This window comes from Lingula anatina, chromosome 5 (assembly GCF_051362555.1).
Source record: "Lingula anatina isolate TDL-2025a chromosome 5, LinAna3.0, whole genome shotgun sequence".
NCBI lineage: Eukaryota > Metazoa > Brachiopoda > Lingulata > Lingulida > Lingulidae > Lingula > Lingula anatina.
The window spans coordinates 3,254,309-3,282,212 of NC_141771.1; the positions used below are offsets into that span (position 1 = coordinate 3,254,309).

The 27,904-nt window shown below is 38.3% G+C and overlaps 1 protein-coding gene across 4 annotated transcripts; it reads right to left on the reverse strand.

The window, feature by feature from the left end:
* Positions 1 to 8,677: 8,677 nt before the first annotated feature.
* On the reverse strand, positions 8,678 to 27,800 carry LOC106157566 (uncharacterized). 4 transcript variants are annotated; one of them, XM_013533255.2, is made up of 9 exons: positions 27,380 to 27,800; positions 20,128 to 20,191; positions 18,558 to 18,704; positions 15,942 to 16,188; positions 12,670 to 12,871; positions 11,932 to 12,317; positions 11,008 to 11,140; positions 10,436 to 10,616; positions 8,678 to 10,083 (listed from the first exon to the last, which is right to left on the reverse strand). In XM_013533255.2, the coding sequence occupies exons 4-9, from the start codon at positions 16,159 to 16,161 to the stop codon at positions 9,361 to 9,363; spliced, it is 1,845 nt and encodes a 614-aa protein (XP_013388709.2). In that variant the 5' UTR covers positions 16,162 to 16,188; positions 18,558 to 18,704; positions 20,128 to 20,191; positions 27,380 to 27,800; the 3' UTR covers positions 8,678 to 9,360. The 4 variants fall into 4 exon arrangements, with proteins under 4 accessions (XP_013388709.2, XP_013388707.2, XP_086870356.1 ...); XM_013533253.2 differs by lacking the exon at positions 20,128 to 20,191; XM_087014230.1 differs by lacking the exons at positions 20,128 to 20,191; positions 27,380 to 27,800 and adding an exon at positions 24,973 to 25,121.
* Between the last annotated feature and the right edge of the window lie 104 nt (positions 27,801 to 27,904).

Here is a 27,904-nt window from a genome sequence, read left to right on the forward strand (position 1 = left end):
ATATATATATATATATATTTTATATAAGATGGGATTTTATGTTGGAAACAGCATATAGTGTACTATTATGTACTAAACGATAACAGAGATTGTGGTTGTGTCCGCAAGCGACGAGGAGCGTCCGCAGACGACGACTAGCGCCCACAAGAACTAGCCAGCAGATCTTGAGTCCTCTTGGTTTTCAAATAGGTCTGTTATTGTATGCAACTTATGATAAAAGTGGCTTTAATTCACACCTTTAATTGTTTGATATAACGAACCCGTTGTCGTTGAACATGTAAAATAGTTTTCTGGTTCTTCGCTCTGCCACCAGGGGAGCATTCATGCTTGAACCGTGCAAGAAGTTGAGAGAACAAAGGGAGCTCCAGCAATCCTCTATTGATTACAATAATATATTGATCCAGTATACAAGGCGCTATTACATTTCTATCAAAACAGACATCAATACCCGTGGTTTTCTTTTCGTCGCCAGTATGCTATTTCAGTCAAGATACCAGTTCAACAAAAACAAAAATAATCTGTTATCAGATTTAGTCCAAGTTAATGCGTTGGAAAAAACTCAGTGCAAACTCAGTACATATAAGATGCGACGGGACTGATAATCCAACTAAACAAATTCATCCATAGGGATTTTAAGAATATTACCCTTCGATCAAAACTCCTTATTTACTTATTTACTGTCTCACATACCAATTTTTGTGATAAAATCTTATTCAGGGATGAAGTTACGCGCCATACCGATTGCTACCTCACCACATTGTAGAAAGGTGTTAAATTGATGATTAAAGCTTTCAGTTGCCTATGCTTATACATTGCAACGCGTATCAGCGAACGTAACATTTGGATAATTTTCAAGTAACCCTTTCGTTTCAAAGTATTGGTTATTTCTAGCTGAAATCAATTTCCCAATATATGAGAATGAAAATATGGCCAGTGTATGAGATTGTTTTTGAACATGCTCAAACGGGTCCCCCCCCCCCGCCCCGGCCCCCCGCGTGCACATGTATGCAAACGTACACCAACGTTTGCCTGCGTACTCGAGACTTATTAGCCGTAATCTAAGGAACCCCTTGCGTTTGTCTGCGTTATGGGTAATTGTCCTCATACGTAAGAGCTACCTGCTATATAGTGCGGCAGTGCCATTACTGAAGTGCACTGATTGGACTTGAAAACAAATCAACGCTCAGCTGCCTCTTGTATCATTAAGACCAATGGAAGGCACAAGCTTTTTTATTTCTTGACAAGGCTTTTGCTGTTTAAGTAAGAAAGAAAATCATATGATTTTTCCCTTTATTATTATTATTAGTAGTATTGCAATAACGTTGGTGAATTTATAGGTAAAATCACATCTTGTCTTCGCTAACACAATCCATCGCTACTGGATTCATTCCATTCATTCTACCTTCTCGTTACTGGGGTAAATTAACTGATTTTTCACAAGATATTCACAGACGTGTCTTGGACTCACTTTTTCTCTTTTCTCTACTGTGGCCAACGAGAATCTTTGAGAGAATTTGCCTTCTGCAGAGGGCGCCATTGACATACTAGTACATATTCAGATTGATAAACCTGGTCACTTTACATCAAGTACCTGACTACTACGTTGGACATTGAGATAAATCGCGTCCGTTCTTCTCTGATTAAATCCCGCCCCAGTAAAATTATTGGATTCATTCATATGAACAATGACAAGTCACTCCCATGAAGATTATTTAAGCTAATGAGCACAGGCGTTAAACTCGGAGATATAGAATAATCTATTGTTGTTAATTTATAAGAATGTATGCGGTTTGGGTATGTCGTTGACCGACCTAAAACATGTTTCTAAAACGATTAATCGCCGATGTTTTGTGCCATAAAAGAAATAAAAGCACGTGGCAGACACATGATACTACAATAGCATAAATACCGGTAGGTAACGACTCAACCCGTGTAACAGCGGAGTGCATATAACAGAGCAGAATAGGACATTCACACTGATTTAATAGAATTGCCTGTTAGCAGACTTCGCCTTAACTTTTGCTAAGAGAGGGGAGTCCGTAGTTTTTGAAAACGGAATTTTCTTCAACTTTCGACTTTTGCCAAATCAATATCTATCGCACGTGGTTTTCAACCGCTAAACCGTCATAGTCATACTGGTCACGTGAGCATCTTCTCCCTCACAGTAAGCCTCAAGGCCATCACTAGTTTCACTCTGTGGAAAAATGAGCATGGTGATCACTTGTAGTTCGTCATTGGCTAAGAGTTCCACGGATGACCAGTCAAGAAACATATGCAGTTTAAGTGAGCCCGCCTGCAGGGTGACGTTTGCATTGTAGAAAACTCCCATTCCTTTACCGTGAACAATATGGCCACTCATTGACCTATTTATAAATATTTCCTGATTTACATGGTCGTATCCAACAACCGTGTGTTCCGTTTCACCAGCCATGAGCTTGAAGGTTATACGGCACTTCCGGTGTAACATGAAAATCTGACTCCCATGAAAATCTGACTCCCCCCATGAAAATTTGACTCCCCCTCCACAAAACTTTTTAAATTTTATTTTATTTTGAGTATATGACTGTTATCTTGTAGTATGTAAAATGGAGGATACATTGGCACTTTTTTGTAGTTTGCAGGTGAAAATGTTCATGAAAAGATAAGAAAATTAAAAATGTGCACATAATGAAAATCTGGTTCCCCCGTGAAAATTTGACTCCCCCTCCACAAAACTTCATAAATCTTATTTTATTTTGAGTATATGACTGTGATCTTGTAGTATGTAAAATGGAGGATACATTGGCCCTTTTTTTGTAGTTTGCAGGTGAAAATTTTCATGAAAAAATAAGAAAATTAAAAATGTGCACTTAACCGCCCATTGTCTCCCCTATGAAAAAGCTATCTATTTAATATTTGATGATCATTTCAACACCTTTCCTTAACTTTTACTATATGAAGATTATATTGGAAATATTTGAAAGTTTGATGGTAAAATATTGGGTGAAAAAGCATATTTGAATATTCTTTTTCATTTAATTTTCACCCAGTATTTTACCATAAAACTTTTAAATATTTCCAATATATTTTTTCATAAAGTATCCTAAAAGAAAAGCTGTCAGAATGATCATCAAATATCAAATAAATAGCTGTTTCATAGGGGAGTCATTGGGTGTTAGATTACAAATCCTTATTTTTTCTTATTTTCATGTGTTTTATTATTTTTTTTTCACTCAATTTTTTAACCATCAAACTTTCAAGTACTTGCAATAAATTCTTAGTAAAGTATCCTCAAAGAAAAGCTGCCAGAATGATAATGTAATATCGAATAAATAGCTTTTTCATAGGGGAGTCATTGGGTGTTAGAATATAAATCTTTAATTTTTATTTTTTAATGTGTTTTTTTCACCCAATTTTTTACCATCAAACTTTCAAGAACTTGCAATATAATTTTCATAAAGTATCCTAAAGGGAAAGATGTTGAAATGGTCATCAAATGTCAAATAAATAAATAGCTTTTTCATAGGGGAGTCCTGTGTATGGTAAAATACAAATCTTTAATTTTTTTTCATGAAACTTTTCACCTTCAAAGTAACAAAAAGTGCCAATGTCTCCTCCATTATGCATACTACAAGATCATAGTCATTTACTCAAATAAAATGAGATCACAGTCACATACTCAAAATAAAATAAGATTTGTGAAGTTTTGTGGAGCGGGAGTCAAATTTTCATGGGGGAGTCAGATTTTCATTATGTGCACATTTTTAATTTTCTTATTTTTTCATGAAAATTTTCACCTGCAAACTACAAAAAAGGTGCCAATGTATCCTCCCTTTTACATACAAGATCATAGTCATTTACTCTAAATAAAATAAGATTTATGAAGTTTTGTGGAGGAGGAGTCAAATTTTCACGGGGGAACCAGATTTTCATTATGTGCACATTTTTAATTTTCTTATTTTTTCATGAAAATTTTCACCTGCAAACTACAAAAAAGTGCAAATGTATCCTCCATTATGCATACTACAAGATCATAGTAATTTACTCAAAAAAATGAGATTAATGAATGTTTTTTTTGGTGGGAGTCAAAATTTCATAGGGGGAGTCACATTTCCATTATGAAAAACTGACTGGGGAGTCACATTTTAGGGGAGTCAGATTTGCATGGTACACCAGCCTTCCTTGTTTAATAAGTTTGAACAAGAAGTTATAAAGAGAAGTCTTCTCATTATAACTTATTGGTTTGAAGCAAGATTTGCATATAAGAGAAAAATGAGTTTATTTTTCAATTTTGGATCATTTGAAAATTTTAAAATAAATTTTAGAAATAAATCTGTTCATTTACCTTTAATTTGATGTGTTATTTTTCATATCAGGGTGAAATTTTACTGCCTGGGGCCAGTTTTACATGCCCTCCCCCCCTGCTGCATTTTAGTGCTTATTTTGGCCGACTGGCGGCAGCACCCTACGGGTCATGTCATGTCACTGGCAGGCTATACCATTAATGTACCCTGATTTTTTAATATTGTTTATGCCTTGAGTAGAAGTATTTAAATCTGAAGTGTTGTGTTTGTTGAAGCATAGAAAGTATTTTAAGAGAATTAAACGTTACAATGGAAGTGAATGGGATTTTTAATAGTGGTTTGTAACCTGAAACCAACAATTTGAGTATTTGGCTTGGGTTTCTAGCAATAGACCCCTTACGTTTTTTTTTGCCTGCAGCTTTTACTGATCTGAAACATATTTAACATCAGTGAAACGGCATCAGCTCATTAAAATGTCCCGCAGCTGGGTTTTAGACAAATATGTTTTATGTAACCTGAAGTATATGAAAATGACGTAAAGAAGCCGACCGTATAAGCAGTCACTTAGGGTAGTTAGGGTACTATAAGAGCTATGATTACTAAACGTTGAGACACTGGTGTTCCTTATTTTCCAGATAACCCCAGTCCTCAATTTCTTGACTTCTTTGATCGGTTGTTGCACCAGAAGAAGTTTACCGTTTTTCCTCTCCAGCGACAGCACGCGGGATAAGGACCGGACCCCCTGCCAAGGCCGCGTTGGATGAAACTGACACGTATCCCAAACGCTAGTGTAAAATGGAAATAAATAAGTAAATCAAAATTTTATGAAAGTATTTGAAGCGGTGAAGGCATGGCATTAACAACAAAAAATGGAATGATCAAATTTTGGGCCTATGGATAAAAATAATAAAAGAACAAATTAAATTTATCTTTCGAGCAGCAGAAAAAAAGCATTATGCTGTATTTTTTAAATTTTCAGGTCGTATATTTGACCTACTTTTCCCACCCATTCCAAAAGGCAAGGCGAAAACACAGAAAATATTTGGTCAAATTTTTAGGAATTTAAGGGGGAAATAAATGCTGCGATATTACTTTAATAAATGATACCAAGGAGTTTTTCAGAAGCGCCACTATCAGTTAAAACACTTCACTGGTGGCATGGGCTGGGTAAAGCAGCAATGGTTTGCCAGATGTACCCGCTTAATGTACGTCGATCTTTAAAAGCTCATAGTCTATTATCATAAAGACTACTTTACTAGTCGATTGTTCGACTTCACCAGTCTAGAAACTGTTCAAGCTATTGCTTTTGTTGCATGTATTTTGGCGACATTGAACCCATAAGCGTCACACCGTATTTTTGTTTTACTCCAAATTTGATAAACGGATGAAAAATAGACCGTTATTGGAAACCAGCATGATAGGATTACCTTGACGAAGGTTGTGATTTTTTTTCTAAATATTACATCAATGTTTTCCCTCGTTTGGTGTCTGTATAATTCCCAGCTTTACTGTCTAGTTTAGGCCAGGGCCGTTATCGATTGTAGCAACAAACACTTTTACGAATTTTAATTCTGTTTTTTGTAAAAACTAAATTTTAATACCTAGGTATACGATATATCATTGGTACCCATTTTTTTCAAAGCGGAACTATAAGGTATATATGTACAGTTTATTTTAATGATCACTTTAAGGGTAACGGCTTATCCGTTAACATAATCTCCAGACAATCTGATAATGAAGGTTAAAAGTACGGGTCACTGCTGGTAGTATACTCTGTAATCTGTGCCCATATCCAAAGCCAATTTGGTACAATTTGAATGAGAAAAAAAAATTAAAAAAAAAAAAAAAACAGGTGGGGACGCTATTAATTAAATCAATTACAATCTCTTTTCTGCACATCCCCACCAGTGACTGGCGGTGGATTAGACGGTGTCTAAATTATTATTATTATTATTATTATTATTATTATTATTATTATTATTTCTCAAAAAGGATTTAACTCAAGTAATAACAGGCATATATCAATGTATTGTCAATACATACATACATGCATGTGCCCCTGCAATGAAATCGCATGCTTAGTTTGATAACATGGAAATTCGCTTGTTTTACATGTATCTATGAAAACCACTTAAGTCACATACAAACAGGGTCATATTCATAGAATAAGTGATAAATCCCATCGTATGCCATAAGTCCACATGGGTCGTTAATGAAGTGTTCGGGAGTGGTGAAATGATACTGGGGTCGCCATCTTTCATGATATAATTGTGGTGTGGGCGGCCGTGGACGTCGGCTGTTGATGCTCGCCGGCTGCAGTATGATGGTCATCAAAAGCAAAGTCAGAGATCTCATCATTTTTTAACTTATTAGACAAAACCCTAGCTTGCAATGAAAATGGTAGACTCTACATGTCGTGGCAGCAGCCGTGAAAATAGCCCTAAAAGAGCGATGACAGGGACTATACAGATGATTGTGTTGAGATGGTTAAACGCCTGGCTGCCTTTTTTTCTCTATGGCCGAACTAAGTGACCCTGGTGTCAGTCGGTGTCCAGACAGCTGTAAATAAATTAAATGTGTTTACATGAAGAGCCAGTGTGTCTGCTTTTGTTACCTTTCTCGTTGCGTGCACTTAATGTGAGATTATTGCGCTGCCACCTTTGGGGTTCGATGCTAATCACAGGGTCCACAGGTAGTCTGTTACAGTATTATTGTATCGGCCTTTACTTTTATTTTGTATAGGCATGAAATAAATTACATAATTATGTCCATGGTACAGGCCTGTCATTTTAGAGGTCTCCTGTCATCAGAGGGTGATGGTTCTATATATCCTCTTCAAGGGTCACTGTGTCCGGAACAGTGCAAATTTAACAATGATCTAAAATTATAAACAGGCTTGAAATACGGACACCGTTGTATACTTCACGGTTGGACAGTGCGTTTATACTACTTTTCATATTTGTGGTCAAAATATTTACGTGTAAATCGCCATGAGGAAATCCAGCGATGACAACAATAATCAGGTTCAATAAGCATTTATGTTCACTCGTTGCTTGTTCAGGTGCATTCTGCCTATTTGTGGGGAGTCCCACTCTTTTTAAAATTAAAATAATATTTTTTTTTTAATATTAAAATATCAAACCAAGACAAATGATTCTTGAACTTAACTTCTTAATCAGATTAATTAACAAGCCATTTTTAGCTCTTTAGACTTAACAAAAAGTATTATAAGGAATTACGGAACACTAACAAGGGGAAAGGCGAAATAGAGTAGAGGTAACGTACCTGCTCTATTTTGCGTTAAGCTCAGTGCCGAGCTCTGTCTGGTCAAAAAGAAAAAAACATGGCACTGTGAAATTACACTAATCACGGTGTCCTACCGAAACATGACACCAGTGGGAGAGTACCAGTGGAGCGTTGAACACGTATTGTGTTCTCTCTTATAATGAAAATCGATTTTCGTGCAAGGGGTGAAGATGACCGCGTTTATAACCGAGCAATATTCCTTTCATTGGGACGGCGGGTGGCAGATAAATATTTCTAATTGCTTGTGGGCTTGCCAAAATATAACTTGTTCACTAGCTAGGCAGTTACAGTGGCCCTACCTAAACTGACTTTATGCCGTGCCTTCACACGAAAGACGAATTGTAAAATTCTTCTTTTTTTTTTTTAATTCACACGTCCCTTCAAAAGGCTGTTTTTATGGGCGATGAATAGTTAAAAAACTACGCATCACACCTTTTAGGTCAAATATACACTTCATTTAATTATCCTCAAAGAATTATATCTATAAGTCTTCAAACCTCTTTGTATCATGGACGGTCGCATCATGTTGTCCTAAGCACCACCAGGTTTTTCCCCACGCGTTACAGTGGCGAATTTGGGGAGGGGGTGGTCAGGGCCGGTCCTGACCCCCACCTCCTTCGATTTCTGATAAAAATCACACCAATGTTCACCTCTTGAAATAAGAATTTTGACTAGTTGAAACATAGTTCTAAACCGTACCATATGCCAAAAATTTTCGGGGCCCTTTGGTTGGGGGCGGGAGGATCGGCTTCGCATCCGCGGCCTGTCATTCCTATAAACCGCACCCCCCCCCCCTTCCAAATAATCCTTGATCCGCCCCTGACCGTTCTATCCCTGCATCACTCAGCACGGCTGTTTGAAACTGAAGACTGATTTTATTGAGTTTACTTTTGTGGAAGGTAATTTTGTATACCGGCGGCGAAATTTTTAACGTTATTTTTTTTTTATCAGCTCACCTCCCCACCAACATGGGGTACACAATCATTGAAATGATCACCCTACGCGTTTCAGATTATGGCCTATTTGTGCCGATTGTTTTAGATGTATACTAGTAATTTAGGGCAAAACAAATCTAGAGAAGACAAAAAGTAAATGCCAGATAAAAAAAAGACTTTTAAATACAATACTTAGCTTCAATACTGCAGTAAACAAACAAACAAAGAAATGAATGTTTTGTTACAGTAACATGATCCAGAGAATCGAATATCGGTCATTAAAATAATGCGCCGCCTTTAAACAGGTTTGAAACAAAATTAAAATTTATCTCATATTCTCTTTTGGCGTTTTTTTTAATGCTGCTAGGATAATTTTTGTCCTATTTCCCCCGAAATTTCAGATGCACCCATCGTTACAGGACTCTTACTTGGCCATGTGAATGGCTATTTTCACCACAGTGGCAAATGATTTTGAAATATATACAGAACAAAAATACAAAAAAATATCATTGTGCCATGAAAATATATCACAGGTATAGGATAATTTGATTGAGAAAACCCGAGATGAGATTCTAGACGACAAGTGCCCGGATTATTTCTAACGTCCATACTGCTGATACACAAGGCTCCCAGCCTTTAAATTAATGTTCTACATCATACAACACTGACCGTTCAAAGCAATATGGGAACACAACATTGGATTCCTTCTCCATGTAATGTCAGTGTACCCTGGGCAGTATAAAATATTTGGTTTCTATGCCCGTTTGAGCCGTTTCTAATTAACGATCACTCAAATAATTTTAAACGAAATTTTAGACTGACAAGATAAAGCATGCCTATTTTTGGGTGACACCTATTTTGACGTGGCGCCGTAAAATAGCAGCAACAGGTATCCTCTCTAATATTTTGAATATCAACAATATCAGAAATGCGTAACAAGTGCATACTAAGAGAATAACATGCGTTTGCAATGAGCCGACTATACCAACAACCGAATGCACGCCACAGAGAAAAGAACAGTCAAATCTGAAGAATCTTCTAGAAGCAAATTTTGCCTTGACTTTAGCGAGAAGAGTAGAATCAGTAACTTTCGATGATGGAGTTTTCGACTTTCTGTTACCAGTCCAATATTTATCCCACGTCGTTTTTAACTGATACACCGTCATGCTGGCAACCTCAACATCGTCTCCTTCACAGAAAGCGCGAAGGCCATCACTGGTTTTACTCTTTGGAAAAATGAGCGTGGTGATCACTTGTCGTCCGTCATTGGCGAATAGTTCCACGGATGACCAGTCAAGAAACATATGCAGTTTAAGCGAGCCCGCCTGCAGGGTGACGTTTGCATCGTAGAAAACTCCCATATTCTTGGTAATATGGCCGCTCTTGGATCTATCTATGAAAACGTGGCGTTTTATGTGGTTGTATCCAACAACCGTGTGTTCCCTTTCACCAACCATGAGTTTAAAGCCCACTTTTTGTGTCTTTGGTTTGGGTTTGAGTTGAACGATGATTTCAAGCAATCGCCCCTTTACTTTTTTGGACAACAGTGTGTCATTTATCTGAAATATTGAACGTGTATAAATTATAGATTCAAGCCTTTAAAATCTTCTCTGACGTAGGGCTGAGGCCCGTCATCTGAATAATTTGAAATATTAGCTGATCTTTATGTATATTTAACTCAATTTACACAAAGCAGAATAATTCCCAATAAATTATGAATATATATAGTTAGTTGACATGTAGTTGTTGACTTACTTTAACTAAACCAGGCATACTGATTTTTTTTTAAATAAAAGCAAATTAAAACAACTAATAAGAAAAAAAAAATAAATGAAAAGATTAGGTTGGTTAGTTTGATCACATAAATGGTGACCAAGATCGACAGTAAATCAAAAAGCTAGGATCACTTACAGACGCAATGGTGGTGTTATTAAATTCCCAGACAACCCCAGTCCTCAATTTCTCGACTTCTTTGATCGGTTTTTGTACAAGAAGAAGTTCTCCCTTTTCCCTCTCCAGTGACAGCACGCGGGTTAAGGACTGGGCCCCCTGCCAAGGTCGCGTTGGATGACTTCTACATGATTCCCATACGCTGGTGTAAAATGTTTTAATTAATTAATTAATGGACGGCGTGGAAAATACATTTTAAAACATAATTTAATTTAATTCTTTTACGTTAAAATAAACTCGTGAAATTGAAAGAAATATTTGGTGGAGTCCGATTGTAAGCAGACAAAACACTGACAGGTGATGTAACATTTTTGTCTTCATGCTATTAAAAAATTGCTTTTTAGATAAGTTAATTTCTATTTTTATAAAGAAGGAAATTAATTTATTGAGGAATAAAAAGGAAAGCATTAAATGGATGGATTGTAAGTGTTTCAGTGATTCGATGGCCAAATGGAAGCCAAATGATGAACAATAAGCTTAAACCCATTAGTAGCTTACACTACAGAGAAAAAAAGAGAAAATTTTGGCCTCACCACATCCACCCTGTAATCAACACTCGATCGTCCATATAATTAGTCCACGTCTGAATGGCGGTGAAGTCGGGACCAAAGTCTAAAATTTTGGCCTTGGTTTGGTCAGCAGTAAACTTTTTCCCGTCAAATTCCCCTGAAAAGAGTAAATGTAGATAGAAGCATCTCCTCGTTTTTTTACTCGGTATTCACGTCTAACTTATTTTTATTTACATGTTATGTATTATACCAAATCAACGTATTTTGGCGTTCTAGGAATTTGATGCGGCACCATTAGGCGACTCCTAGCCTTGACACTTGAATATCTCCAAGCCACCGGTGGGGGGGGGGGGGGGGGGGGGGGGGTTAGTAGGTAAGACAAAGTGGTTAAGTTGTTAATAATTATTTGAAATAAGAATTAAAAAAGTGTAATAAATTAGATTTCCTCGAAATCAAGGTCGGTCGCGCTCAATAACCAACTGAAGAATTGAGTCTGGCTTAAGTCTTCATTGTTGGCGCCGTTATATTTCAGTATAAAAAAGTTTCTACTGCACAATATTTTATTTAATTGGACTACTATTTGGGTCTAAATATTTAGACAAGTTTTAGGGACTACAGTTCTTTTTGGGAAACCTGCCGCAGTAGCTAACAGTCTCAAGGGGGTGGGAGTTTTTTTTTATGAAAAAAAGTGAACATATTTGTCCCCTTAATTGATCAATAGTGAGAATCGGTAGAAAACTACGATGATTTCATTTTGATACAGATTGGGCCTTACTCGGCCAAAGGGCGGCGGTTCTTCCGCCTCCCCTTTTCTAACTGGTCTTATTCTGAGAGTATCGAGTCCAGTATATCCGTTAGGCGACCTCACCCAAAGTAAACTATAATATAATATAATATAATATAATATAATATAATATAATATAATATAATATAATATAATACTCATACCAGTCCAATACATTACAGTGCGACGAGGCCGTGAGTAAGCTCCGGTCATGGACGGCAAAACCCACTTCGATATATTTTCACCTTGCACTTTTAGTTCAACGAAATTTGGTGTCTCCCATTCTTTGTTAAATATCAGTCCTTCTGGGCCTTTCTGACTCAAGTATGTCCAATTTTTCAGATCTGGGGAAGAATAAAACTGTACTGCTCTTTGCCCCATTGCTTGTGCAACCACCATTAGCCAGCGGTCTGATGGTTTATGCCACATTACTTTCGGGTCTCGGAAGTGGCTTTTTCCAGTTCTCAGAACTGGATTCTTGTCATACAACGTCCATGTTATCCCGCCGTCCAAACTATAGGCAAGTCGCTGATCCGATTCGATGAAGGTCCTTAAGAAATGCAAAGTGAAAATGCTAGTTGGAAGATCTACATTTGACCATATTGGCCTAAATATATACTGTACATACATAAACTGATTAGTTGATCTTTAATAAGGAGCCCTTATATCTTCAACTTAACGGTTATAACTGAAACATAAATCATCATCGTCATTATTATTATTATTATTATGATTATTAATATTATCATTATTATAAAAACACTGATTAATTATTGATTTAGGGATGGCAATCGGATGGTTTGTTTCTAACTTTGCGCGAGACTAAAGCCTCGTTCTGAATTACATCTCGAGCAATCGGCCTCTGCTCAAAACCCAAGCAAAAGAAGTCTTGCTGCACTTACGCGACTTGTCCAGTGAAAATGATAACCATGGCAGTGGCTCTGTCGGTGGAAAACCCAGTGGTATTTTGAAAATCCATCACCGCACTGCCGCTAAAAGCCAAGATTCCAGCCTGTTCGGGTATGGCGAGTGGCCAAATCTCCCAATGAAGCAAATCCGTGCTCACTGCATGCCCCCAGCTACTGTACAATGTAGGTCCCTTACCTGAAAATATTTAATGTATAGTTTATGTCTGCACAGATGCTGTATGTGTCTGTTTATATTCTCTGTCTGTCCCTGTCGTCGTTGTCGCATGAAAGTTCGACACATCAGTTCTTAAAACCGCCAAAACTCAGTTTCGTTTTACTTTCAATTTACTCTGCGTGGGTTTGTTTGGTTAAAAGGTTCTTTCGAAAATCATCATCGGATCAGAGAAGAATTTCATCAGCTGTGTTAAGTTATAAGAATGATGTGATTTTTTCTTCAGACAACAGCTAATATTGAGATAGGTTTTACCTCCAATATTTCGATGTCTATCTGAACATCTTCTTCAGAGAATGAGGCTATCCAGGTGAATAGCCTCTACTCAGGAGGTGTACTTGCACCTGAGAAATTGCGGATATCCGGAATGGGCATTAAAAGAAGGAGAAAAGATGGGAAAGAAACAAAAACAAAGAAGTGTCCATACCACAGCTCAAAACAGTGACGAAAAAGAGAAAAAACAAGTCATTGTTTTACCCTACACCAGGGGGGTCTAGGAACGCTTACAACGGACATTTAAAAAATACAACATTAACTTGTACAACAAAGCAGGGTTCACCATCCGGAATGCAGTAGTAAGTCCCAAAGACCCAATAGACAACAATGAAAAGTGTGGAGTTGTCTATGAAATGGAATGTGAGGGGTGTGGTGAGAAATAGACCTTGAAATATTGGAGGTAAAACCTATCTCAATATTAGCTGTTGTCTGAAGAAAAAATCACATCACATGCATTCTTTCATCATCGGATCATTTTTTTACAAGTTGTAGTATTCTGCCACATTTTGTGTGGCGTTTTGCCACGTTTTGGCGACATATGTCCCATAAGTGTGAGACCGTATTTTTATTAAACTTTAAATTTGATAAGACAGGTTGCTATTGAAAATCGACATGATACAACTGTAAGATAATTATTACATGATAGGATTGTAATAACGAAGAATAATTATTGATATTTCCCCTAAATATTGCTACAAAGTTTTTCGCTGTCATTGCTGGCATCTGTATATTTGCATGTTTTACTGTCTTGTTTGGCTGGAGATCATCTTTGTTTGTACCAACGAGTGCTTATACTAAGAAGAGTTTTTTGTTGAAACTAATGAAGTTAGTGGCCCATGGATAATAATGTGACGGACGGTACTCAGATTCATTATCCTAGGGTACTAAAATGCTCGGCCTCCACAGGCGACACCTTGCAGAACCAGCGTGCATAATCCGGGGTGTTAACAAAAAATAACCTTGTGGCGCGTCACTAATGATACGTTGTATTAGAGTAACATGAGACCATGAAAGCATAACTGTCCAACCAAGAAGTTATAAAGAGACTTTTATAACTTCTTGGTCCAACAATGAGCTGTCATGAGGGTCAGGGCCACTGTAAAGCTAATTTGTTAACTATTCAAACGTTTTCATGGGATATATATATATATATATATATATATATATATATATATATATATATATATATATATAGCTTCACAGTTTTGCTGATATGGGTTATATATGAAATCAAGATCGAGCTGGCAAAACTGACATCTAGAACCTTAGGTACAATGAGCTCATCCAACCTGAAAATAGAGTCAATATTGGAGGACCATGAACGTCGATGCCTCCACTATGCCTGTCACTTGAAGAAGGACTATACTGCTGGTTTATATCTAGGTCAAAGTACAGTAGGGTCAATCTAAATCCTAATATTCAGACCAGTTTTCAGGCTGCAGCTCTTCTGTGCTATTGCCAGCAGTTTCAGGGGGGAAGGGGGCTACCTGAAATTTAAATTGACTTTTTAACCCCGTAGATGAGCTACACTGAATAATAGCAAAGAATCTAGATTAAATGTATCCAGGTTTAATAAATCCAAGTACTCGACCACACGAAAGTCTATTCAAAGCCATAAATACTTTTATGTGCCCTCCATCCCAGCCTACCGCAAACCTCCAAAGTCTCATTTATACTATATATAGAAAAGAATGGCACCCGGTAGGCCGATATGCTGTTTGAGAGTTGGCCAAATAAGACCGCTTTTATAAATGACCCCACTGTTCTTATTATTTTTACGATGTAACAATTGGTTGCCTGTATTAGGCCCCCTAAATGTCACGGACCAAGGGATAAAATACATGCCAATTATTTAATAAGACCCATCATCCTGAATGTTATGATGTCATGAGTCAGCAATTGTTATTATTTTTAAACATTTCTGCACAAATTTCTCTTTAGATCGTGTCCTCCATACATAACACGTTTTATCATACGTTTATGTGTGTGCATTTCTGTAAGACCCGCTTTACCATACAGAAAAGGTATGAAATAAAGCGATTTGTTTACTCAAAAATGATGGGTTTTTACCAGGAGAAAACTGACATTGTTTGTTGTGGGTACTTTATTTTTACAGATCTACGTGTAGGTGTCTAAAACAGGTGTTTCGCGCAATAATATAAACTGCCAGCAGGTTAATTTCTCTACACCCAAACCCAATATAGAGCTGTAAATGAGGTCACAGGCATGCACTTTGAAAATTAAGTGCACAGGTTAGAAATTATGTTTGATAATTTTATGGTCTCACATGAAAAAATAGAATACACATTTTTAATTTTCTTATTTTTTCATGATTGTTATTTCATTTTTCACCATCAAACTTTCAAATATTTCCAATATATTCTTCGTAAAATATACATTTCTAAATTTCTCATTTTCTCATGTTGGGGGGGGGGGGGGGGGGGTCAGAATTTCGGGGGGGGGGGGGGGGGATCACATTTTCGTAATGAAAATCTGGCTGGGGAGTCACATTTTAGGGTAGTCAGATTTTCATGGTACACCGGAACACGTTACAAAAAAGCCCACGGAAATTACATGTGGATTTTTGTTCTATTCACACATCCGTTTTAAAGATTGAATACTATTTTGAATTCATTCATTTTTTTTTGTTACATTTCAGCTTGTTAAATGCGCCTCTATATTGGATTTGGGTGTTTCATCAGGTGTAAAATTAAGTGAATAATTAGAATAGAATAACAGATTCAAATCTGCTACATACCAGCTGGATCATATCCATAAAACAAGTGATAAATCCCATCGTATGCGATCAGTCCACAAGGGTCGTTCATGAAGTTTTTGGGAGAGGTGAAGTGATACTGAGGTCGCCATTGTTCATGATACAATTCAGGGGGAGGTGGCCGTCTAGGTCCACAGTTTGCGATCCTCGATAATATACTAATAGTGAGCACCGTGAGGGTAGTCTTACTGGTAGGTCCCATCCTTTTCTACACCGCACACTTGTTAGCCTGAAATAGACATGGTAGGTTTCGCTGTTAGAAAAAGACTGGGCGTAATTCAGATTACGTGAACAGAAACTGTTTTTTTAATTTAAAAAAAAGTCAATCACTCACGGAGTCGGTGGCGTTTTTAATATTTTTGTGGCCATTTTTTACTTATACGGTAGACAATGACAGAAGAATCTTTTCGATAAACGGTTTATAACGCTTAACAGCCGCCATGTGATCCTTTGTAGTCAAAAGCACATAGAATTCAAGCTAAGGCAGCCTTTTGACCGAGAGTGCACATGTGTGGCAGGTTTTAGGGTTAAGGATTGACGGTTTAGAGATTGAAAGGCTGAAGATTATATTTTGCATGGGTAACCATGCAGCGGATTGGTCCTAGAAGACAGGTCTCTTTTAACAAAGAAATGGACGTAAAATAATTTCGACTATTGTTGCGAATGCACAGGATACTAGCTAACTGAGGACAGCCAAAAATGTTCATAGGGGATAGGTCTCCCGACGCAAAGACCGCCCTTGGCCTGTACTGTACAATCTCCATACCTATCTCCTTTGGACATTTTATTTTGTGGGGATACCTAAATAACATTGTCTATGCCTACAATCCCCAAAGTATTGATGCTCTGAAGAATAATAGTCGAAAAGAGATTAGGAGGACTGAATTCCCCTTGCCATGTTGAGCATTGTCTTTACAAACTTCAGTGTGCGAGTAGCTACAGTGATTCAGCACCAAAAACCTTGACTGGAGCATATTATAAATTATTGAGCTGTGCTCGCAAAATGATGATATATGAGGGAAAAGCTTATGCCACACAAAACTTCTATGTCTGTCAGACAGTTTTATGAAAAAATATGTCAAGTTTTCCTTGCAGTTCACTGTTGATAATGCTACTTTATCAAAAATGGAAACACCTTTTCGGACCGCTCTTTATAATGATATAAAGGACACTTTTCGGACGCCTTTATGGGCACATATTTGTAAGTCCTGTTACAAAAAAAAAAAAAAAAAAATGGCAAGTAGAACACTGGGCTATGGAGTCAAATGATAGGTAATCAATTAACCTCGGGTCCGTAACTCGAAAGCATCGCGCATTGCGACCGAGCGCAAGCGTCTCGATTCCATAACTTGCCCATACTACTCGCCCCATATAATGCATTGTAGCCTCTATGTGATATCGCTATTCGCGACACGCGACGCTTTCGAGTTATGGAGCACTGGGCTGTCTACCAGTGTGAGGCACATTGCTAGACAACAGAAAAAAACACGTAAGATTGCGTTCCCATAAACCAATCGTACTAGCTGGCTCGATCGAACTCTGCTGTGCTTCTTGCTACAGTACTTCCGGGTTAATCAGCTGGCACGCCCCATTGAGTACATGGAGGGTAATTATCACATGGAGGGTAATTACATCCTAGAAGCTTGAGTTAGATCGATCCAGCTAGTACAATGGGTTGATGGGAACGCTCCCTAGCAGACAAACCTTGTCCTGGTCGACCCAGCTTTCACAATTAACTTCTCAACAAATTCGTTCTCTGGTCTTGTCGAAAAACGAGCAAATAACACAAAAAATTCTGACACCTTTAATATCTAGAACTTCGACTTTTTATACTCAAATAAATAGCGATTTGTAAATTATTTGTTGAAATGTTTTGGCATACAGAGACGACTACCTTATCCTAAATTCAAGGCATCCATCCAAAATGTCGATATACTGTCCCTTTACGCTAAAACAAAGACCGACATATCCGGTGACATTATTATAGACTACAGAAACTGAAAAAAAAGAATATATTAATGTTTTATTGATTTTAGGTTGACACTTCATGTCCACATAAACACATCTATGGACAGTATATTTAGTGTCGTTTATATACCGCCCGAGGAGTTTGTGATAAACCAGTCCTTTTTATTTTTGATGTAGTTGAAAGAGAATTTATGAATGCGCTTTATTGGTTTTAGGCTGACAGTTTGAATATAAACACGTCTACGTATGATGAAATTTGAATGCAGCTAACTCAATTTTTATTTACATGTACCATAAAAATGACATACTATTTCCGCTCCCAATTAATGAACTTAAGAATATGTAATCTCTCCTTCCTTTGATGCTATATTGCGTACTAACAACAACGGCAATTTATACTCCAGCAAAAATGGTGCCTAAATTTTAGACTTTGACCCCGACTTCACCGCTATTCAGACGTGGACTAACTATATATTGGCGATCGATTGTTGATTACAGGGTGGGTGTGGTGAGGCCAAAATATTCGACTGGGTTCCCATCCCTAGATCCATCTAACAGGATCGGTCCATCTCCACGGGGTTTCTCGGCTTAGGTGGGGTTTCTTCAGCTTAAGTGGCTTAAATGTCTTACCTGTGTGAGAATATATTCTGGAGTAAGGCTTCACACAGCGGCAACGTGGATCGGTAGATGTAACTTATTTTAATAAGTTCAAACTGTGGTTTTACGTAGATCCAATGTCCGGGAGGCTGTTTTACCAGTCACTCAGTTGACCTGATGCTGAAAAGCAAGCGTTTAACAAACATTAGAAAAGAAAGAAACACGATGCCGGGCTAGCAAGATAACTGGTACCTTGAGCGGTGTAACAAGAATAGTATTTTTTGTCCACTCGTACCCCGGTAGTACTAAAGGAGCACGGTGCATCTTCACGTACTTCTGTTTTATCAAAACTTGATTAGACGTTACACAGACGCATAGGGAAAACTAGTCGAAATCAGTGTACAGCTAGGCCAATAAGACCGTTCACAGTAGGTCACGGTCAGTGCGACCGTGACTCCTGATAACCCCCGCGTGGATAATAACAGGGCAAATAGCGACAGTTAAAGCTGTTAAGTTATCAATCGTAACCATTTCGGACTCCCCGCTGTCTACATCGTGTCCCGTCAAGCAGCCTGTGCAATCATACGCCCCGCTAGTCCCAAGCATTGTTCTGGTGTAGAACGGCACGTGCCCTTTGTTATGACATGGAAGACTTAGGCTTCGTTCACATGCAATGTCTATTTTCTAAATTCTATTTTCTCTTCGCGCTATCTTATGATCACGGTCTGTGCACTGAATATCTTATAGTAACTTATAGTAACTGGCTCGCGCTGCCAGTAATTACGCGGCGGGATATTCAGGCCACAGACCGTGATCATAAGACATGCCGCAAATAGAAAATAGAATTTAGAAAATAGACATTGCATGTGAACGAAGCCTAAGTAGATGCTTTGATTTTTGAAGTAATAAGAAGCGGTGCAATATTTACCGGACAGCAATTAGCGGCTATTAATGACATCACGCCTAAATGCACACGCTTCCTGAATAAGACGGTCGCCCCCTGCCAGGTTGAGAGATCGGGACACGCTCTCCTGCCACGCGACTGTTAAACCATTGTTAAACGATCCTCCTACTTCCATTGTTCAAAAAGTGGGCGGTAGGCTTGGTCACGGTGAAGAGTAACCGTGTTCGTAGACACGATCACGGTAGTGAGAACAGATTAGCTGTACCTGAGCCAGGCGCAAATGATGCCCGAAAATCATTTATTACTCAGATCTTCCAATCACCGTCTAATACGGAAAACGACCCTAATTAATTTGCATGTTAAACCACTATGCACAGGCAACAAGGCTGAGGGGATGTCATACTTCATTAAAATGTATAATTAAATTATACGTAACAAGGGGCTGGTATGAAAACAGACAGCAATTATGAATATGTCTATTGCGATGGCGTGTATTTAAGATGATACCCTGAGTACAAAAATTATAAAAAAGGGAAGGTGTCTTCCGGTACTATTCTTATCTACATCTTAACCAGGGACACATATTGATTTTTTTTTCACTTGATGCTCACATATTTTCATTTTTTCTCCACTGAAAAAACTTTTATCAAGGAAAAAATGCCATCACTCCCTTGGCCACAGCTATAGAGAAATACTTACCCTAATACTGTCAGTAGCCTTGTGGCGCTGTGTTGTTTTCATCATATTCCAACTCTTCATTTGACTATCAATGAATAATATACTCATGTCACACCTAGTTTTTTTTAAATCACATTTAAACCTGAACTAAAGTAAAGAAAACGGGATCACTTATAGAATGGGCCCAGTGCATTTTCTGGTCATGTCCCGGTATCACACCATGGGCTAAGTGCATTTGAATTTCGCAAACACATAGTCCAAGATGACTAGCTAGCTTGCCTGTATTTTCATACGCTTCGCTGTGTTTCATACTTAATTTACAGAGGTTTGTTCATATTTATGAGTCACACTTGATTGATATTTAAACCACTTTCCCGTCCAAAGACAATAGACCGCGTCGAGTTTTGTTTCGATGTAAAACACTAGTATATAGAAATATCCTTATGTACTGTCAATAGCCTAATGTCGCTGTGTTGTTTTCATAATATTACAAACTCTTCACTATGGCTATCAATGAAAAGTATGCTTTCGTCATTCATTTGTAATATCTTTTCACATTTTCTCCTAAAAGACGACAAAACGTGACCTAAATAAACTATGAACACTCCAGAGATGGGCAGAGGACGTTTCGGTCATGTGTCACAGTTCAAGGGTGTTATTTGATAGGGGCTTACGCTTGAAAACATCTCGCCTTGGGGTAGAGAGGCGGAGACAATATCTTTGTATATGTGAGCAGCACCATATGCGTGAAGACTGGGTTGTTAAATTGTTAGGGTCATTTAGAGGTTTTTAGATTCATCATAGGATAGTCTAGGGTCAAAAGTATGAGATATCTAAATAATAGAATAAAAAATCAATAAAAACTTTAAATATGCAGTTTCAGAATCTTTAAAAAAAATTAACATCCAAGATTTTGCGCACACAAAAAGGACCGTTGTATTTGGATTAATAACTGGAGCGTGATATTTTTTTAAATATACATTTTATTCTATGCAAACCAAACCAGATTCCAAACAATCACATATACCCGATAATACCCCGTTGACTCAGTCCACGCATTTCATGGCATTTCTGTACATGCTGTATATGCATCCAAATCTTAGACTGCATTCCCACAGATTTTAGATCGATCTATTCCCGTGGGGAGTCTCAATAGATTGCTGTCAGATTAGCAGGCTTAAATGTCTGTCCCGCCTACTACAAGCTGTAAGGGGGTCATTAACTTTCGTACGCGCTCGGCTGACAGCAATTTAGCGTGAACCCCCAGAGAGTTAGGTCGATCCAGATGGATCGATCTAAATCTGTGGGAATGCAGTCTTATACCGATGGCAAACTTTTATTTTCAGTTCTTATTCCTCGTTCTTTACACCACAAGATGTGTTGAATGACCTGATAGCCACTAACCACGGTTCAGCTGGGTTTCCACTGTCTAACACGATTTTTTTCTGTGGCGGATTTTGATGTTGAACAGGAATCTGACAATTATTTTTCCATGACAACTATCCAGGCTAGTAGATGGGCTGATATTCAAAATTACTTGAGAAATCTCATCTTTTTTCAAATGGAAGAACAGGATGCTCAATGTTACGGAACCAGGAGGTATATTCAAAATATAAAAAGTTTTAGTGAAAACTCTTATGATACCTTTAGTCATTTTTATTATTTTCTTATAGTGAATGCAAATAAACTCCAACTGAATTTTAGCTACAAAAATTATTATCATTATTATTATTATCATCTAAACAAAACTCTTAGCTAAAATTTCTCACCATAAAAAGGTTTTGGGGCCATTTTGCCTTCGAAAACTTTCTCCACAGTTTGCAAAATAATAACAAAAATAATAATGAATGAATAAATAAAAAGGAGAAAAGGAGATGACTTGCCACACCCAACAATTGTTTGAGGCGCCGCGCACGGCCGACCGTGGGGATAGGAAAGGTTGGCACGCAACTATTTGGTGAATATAGTCAACAAGTATAGAAATGATGAGGTCCCGAGCAAATTTTGGAAAAATTACGAAGTGTTTAAAAAACAGTAGAAAAGAAACAAATTCCATCCGTGTCCCCTGATTCGCGGTCCTACCTGCAAGAGAATGTATGGAGTAAGGCCTCACGCAGCGGCAACGCCGAATCGGTCAACGAAAGTGTGAGATAATACACTGTCACCCGAGTGACACATGCCATAACACCCCGAGCGTCAGCGAGAGAAGTTCATGACATATATAGCGAGAGGGTGACAGTGTATTATTTAACATACCTGATACCGCAAAAAATACTGTCATTTCATCCTGAAACACCCCTAAAACCGAATAAAGTGACCCTATATCACGTTCTTGAGATGTTATATGGAATAAACTCGTCTACGTGCGCTGGTCACCTCCTGGCAGATTCTTACGTAATGTCTTACCAATTTGGTCAGTTTTTGCTAAATACTTGTAGAAGGGCAACTCGCTTGAAAAGTATTCAATCAACTGTCGACACTGACCATGTGCGACTCGACTGAGCCACACCTAGCTGGGACTGCTGCGGAAAAAAGTCCAAGGCAAAACCCTTCTTTTCAGTGACTTTTCTGATAAACAAGGAGCGTCGGATCGGAATATAGTCATATTAATTTTTTTCAAGTCCAAAGGAGAAATAAATTTACTTTTTAGTGATATTTCTGACAACGAGGCGTTATCGGAATATAGTGTAAGTCAGACGGTTGTTTATTCCTAGTCCACGGAAGTAAAAATTCTACGTTTTAGGGATATTTCTGACGGCGAGGCGGTATCGGAATATAGTGTTAGTCAGACGGATGTTTATTCCTAGTCCACGGGAGTAAAAATTCTACGTTTCAGTGATATTTCTGACAACGAGGCGGTATCGGAATATAGTGTAAGTCAGACGGATGTTTATTATAATCCCGCAGGAGTAATAGTTCTACGTTTTAGTGATATTTCTGACGACGAGGCGGTTTGGGCATATACTGGTTTTCAGAGCATTCAGATGCTCATTACATGTTCAAAGGGGAAATAGATTTTTACCGATATTTCTGACATAGAGGGAGAAAGGACAGCTCTCAAGAAAAAGTTAAACCTGCGTTAAAAAGTTAAAGAGTAACAAATAATTTATTGTACGCGCATGTGTGGCTAAGATGTACAATCATTCCCTTTTCAAACCATACCCATTCATCTAAGGAGTAAAAAGTACAGCTGTATGATATGACCAAGTGTAAGAAAATGATAATATTAAATAATGCCATCACTGATCACAAGTTAGGTATATCACAATCCACTAGGGGCGCTACAGTAGTAACTATCCAGGGGTAGTGAAGTGTAAAACTGATATCGGCCTGCTGACAGCTCGCCTATGGCACCCCTTTTTTAAATCTCTCTTTTAGCGCCGTGTAAATAAACAAATACAAGCCATTTACTAGATAAGCTCTAAATCAGAGTAAATTCCGGTCACGTGATTGTCCGTGTTGCAGTTTTAGAGAACTTTGATTTGAGGACGTTTTTAAGTTTTGCCTCGACAAAATGTTAAAAATTTCAGATGAGTACTGCATGGGAGTTTTTGTAATTTATGCCGTGTAAAGTTCATGAAATTTGCAATATTATGCCGAAAAATCATGAAAATTGAACCATGCGAAGTATAGTTTATTTGATGCGCAATATTTATAGTACATGATATGCACGGAAGCCATCCCAGCCATGTGCTTGTGCGGTCGCCAATTTGGGTTTGTTTCCGGGTCATTAGATTAACATACAGCCCTAATTGCCCTAATTGGTCACAAGCAATTTGAGCTGCAGCTACAGCTGCGTGATCACCGCTGGTCAGTAGTTACAGGTTCTTAGCTGAAGAGTGTGGACACTTTTGGTGAATTTCAGGCCTTCCCAACTACCAGACTCAGCACCTACGGGTCCAGTATAAACCGGTTTATCTGACCACACTACCCGTTTTCAAGGTGTGTGTCAGATCGCATAAAAGAGTATCATACCCCATCACAAATTTTGTAAGCCTACCTGTCATCCGGGTATCGCGCCTCGTTTTCGTCAAGTAGGAGTCGTATGAATACAACAACATGGAAATCGGCAATCCTCGGCTCATTCCGCAAGCTCCATACTATTGTCGAGTGCGGAGACATTGGTGTAGTTCCGAGTGACAACATGGCGACAGACGACTCACTGAATCTCGTCCAGAAAATATTTAACCCCCGACAGATCATTGGCTATGTTCGAACCTAAATTTTATGTTACAAATTGCGGTATTGTCAGATTTTTAGCATAAACAGGGAAAATTGCAGCAGCGCATGAATGTAGATGAGATGCACTACTTTCCAACCCCGCTTTAGACCACGGTGGAAGTGAAGAACAAAAGATTCAGACGTGGTGTAACTCGCATAACCGCACGTCTTGCATGAATGCGTTATAACCCGCTAATGGACCCGTGGTCTAAATAAGATAGATCCCTCGTCAGCGAGGGTTATGTGACATCCACTCGTGCTTCGCACTCGTGCATGCCACATAACCCTCGCTGACTCGGGGTCTATCTATTACTAGGATCATCGCCATCACATTGCGCACCAGGTAAAATCGCTGTGGTGGCTGATACTCTTTTATGCGATCTGACACACACCTTGAAAACGGGTAGTGTGGTCAGATAAACCGGTTTATACTGGACCCGTAGGTGCCGAGTCTGGTAGTTGGGAAGGCCTGAATTTTTGCAGTTAAAAAACTTCAATATCTTTGTTGCTTGTAGATATATTTTAAAAATTCCAAAAGAATTCATGTGTTTTTTGTATTACCTTTCAGAAGATATAAGTATAATAATTTTCTGATCAGTTTGAAAAATTTTCTGATATGCCAACACAAGTACAGAGAATACTTACCCTTATATACTGTCAGTAGCCTAATGTCGCTGTGTTGCTTTCATTTTATTACAAACTCTTCACTATGACGAGAGGCGTATGGAAGCTGTCATGATGTCATGAGACTAAGTCGCCTCGAATGGTTTAGATCATATCAAAAGCTGACAGTCTCCCAAAATCACGCGATGACCGCCGCCATCGCAGCTATGTACTCGAATATAAAACTAGCATTCGGGACCGCGATGATTTCAACCAAAATAGGAGTACTCCAAGGATCACCATCGAGCTGTTTTCTATTCACTATGTACATCGATCAACATTAGTGCGCGACCTGCGTGAACAGTGTCAGCCGGACGGCTACCACGGTCGACTGCACGCCCTACTACTTATGGACAATACTATTTTACTTTCCACAACCAGAGAAGGGATCGGGTGCTATGTCAGCCAACGTTATATACCTGGAAGCATTAAAGATCCGCGGTGGCGCCCCTTAGCATGTCCCATGCCCCTAGGTTGTCGCGGCGCCCCTTAGCATGTGCCACGCCCCTAGGATGTCGCGGCGCCCGCGCCTAGACTAGAAAGATTTATTATAAGGTCGTATTTAAATGAGACATTAAGGGAGATATAAAGAGAACAGGTGGTGGGTAGAGAGGAGAACTTAGGCAGTGGGAATAAAGCTGTTTGGAAATCCACGACTCTTGTTGCTCACTTCTTCTCGATCTGTGAACCTAAAATCGAACCTTACAAGGACATCGACGCCTAATGACCTCGTATTAGCAGAGCTCGGTATTCTTCTCTGTCAGCCAGAGTTAAAAAAGCGCAGAAAACTTTTATGTCCAAAGTACTTTCTGAAAGATTAGATCTACCAGACGACCCCCTGATGACTGTGTGGACACTCTGTGAAAATGCCCGGACGCCAACTACTTGACCAACGTGCTAAACGAGGTTGATGACATTTGTATCTCTGACATCACTAAAAGACAGTTAGCTATTAAGAACTACCGAAGTAGTAAAAGTGTGTTTTTACCGAGATAAACCCCAGTGTGAGCGTACACGCCATGTACGAAGGGGCGGTTCGGGAGGAGGACAGAATCCCAGCCTCTAGATTAAGATTATCTGCACACAGTCTGGCTATCGAGACAGGCAGATGGGCGAAAAAACCACGTGAACTCAGACTTTGCGAGGGCGGCAACATACAAACGGAGAAACGCATAATATGTGACTGTATTTATACGGCCGATTGCCGCAATAAATTCCCTACTATAGACTTTACAAACTTAGAAAGGGTTTTTAATGGCCCTGTTAATGACGTATGCAGATGTATAAGAATTTGTTTAACTAAATATTAAAGGAAAAAGAAAAAAGAAAGGTCAAACCCGTATTCAACAAAAGCTTTGCCCGCGCAATGTAATTCCTTTTGCTTATATGGGACTATCATTGGTTGACAAGCTTACTAATAGCTGATGCAATTAAAATGCCTGGTAGTTGACCAGAGGGTATGACAAATGACAAATGACAATAGTAGATATTCTCGTAAACTGGTTACAGTGTAGAGAGATTTCACGACTCTCCATGATAACCATGATAATTTTAATGAATTTTGCAAATTTTAGAAGCTGTTGGGTTTTTGCATTAAACAATTGAGCAAAATTTATATCATTAACACGATTACAATACTATTTAGCTAAATGCGTGTTTTTCTAATATCTAATAGCATCATCAGTACAATTGAAAATATGATGGAATTCATCACCAATCGCTTTTTTATGGCATAGAGTACAAATTCTTTGTTTTCCTACCTTATTATTCCATCTTCCAACTTCAATAGACAATTTGGTGTTACATGTTCAAATCTTACTCAAAGTATTTTCTCATTTAAAAGGTAATTTTAACAGGTATTTTTCTATAATAAAATGATGTTTTTAGATCCTATAATTCATTTCTTTTGCTGAACAAAAAATTTTACTTCTCCATTTTATGTACAAACTGGTCTTTAAGAGTATGAAAAACAATACTTTTAACGACTGTATACTTTCAGTATTTTTGTATTGTTTATTATAAGTCCACAGGAGTAATAGTTCTACGTTTTAGTGATATTTCTGACGACGAGGCGATTTGGGAATATACTGGTTTTCAGAGCATTGAGATGCTCACTACAAGTTCAAAGGGGAATAGATTTGACTTTTACCTGATAAAGAGGGACAGCTCTCAAACAAAAGGTAAATTACACAACCTGCGTTAAAAAGTTATAGATTAACAAATATTTTATTGCACGCGCATGTGTGGCTTAAATGTACAACAATTCCCTTTTCAAACCATACCCACTCATCTAAGGAGTAAAAAGTACAGCTGTATGATATGACCAAGTATAATAAAATGATAATATTAAATAATGCCATCACTGCACACAAGTATAGAGAATACTTACCCTTATATACTGTCAGTAGCCTAATGTCGCTGTGTTGCTTTCATCAAGGAGTCACAGTTGTAACTCCTTGCTTTCACTATATTACAAACTCTTCACTATGACCAGAGGCGTATGGAAGCTGTATTCTGGGTCTTCTGGAAGGCGGTCAGAAATTTTAAAGTTTACATTGACGGGCAAGGACGATAAAAAGAAAATTCTCTATTTCGTTGACGATCTTCTTACTGTGTCTGTAACGGTCTTTTGTGACTTTTTCGCTAATTTCGGTGAAATTGATGTCATGTGACTGTGGTCACCTCGAGTGGTTTAGATCATATGGTCACCTCTCGGCAGATTCTTACGTAATGTCTTACCAATTTGGTCAGTTTTTGTTAAATACTTGTAGAAGGGCAACTCGCTTGAAAAGTATTCAATCATCTGTCGACACTGACCATGTGCGACTCGATTGAGCCACACCTAGCTGGGACTGCTGCGGAAGAAAAGTCCAAGGCAAAACGCTTTTTTCAGTGACTTTTCTGATAAACACGG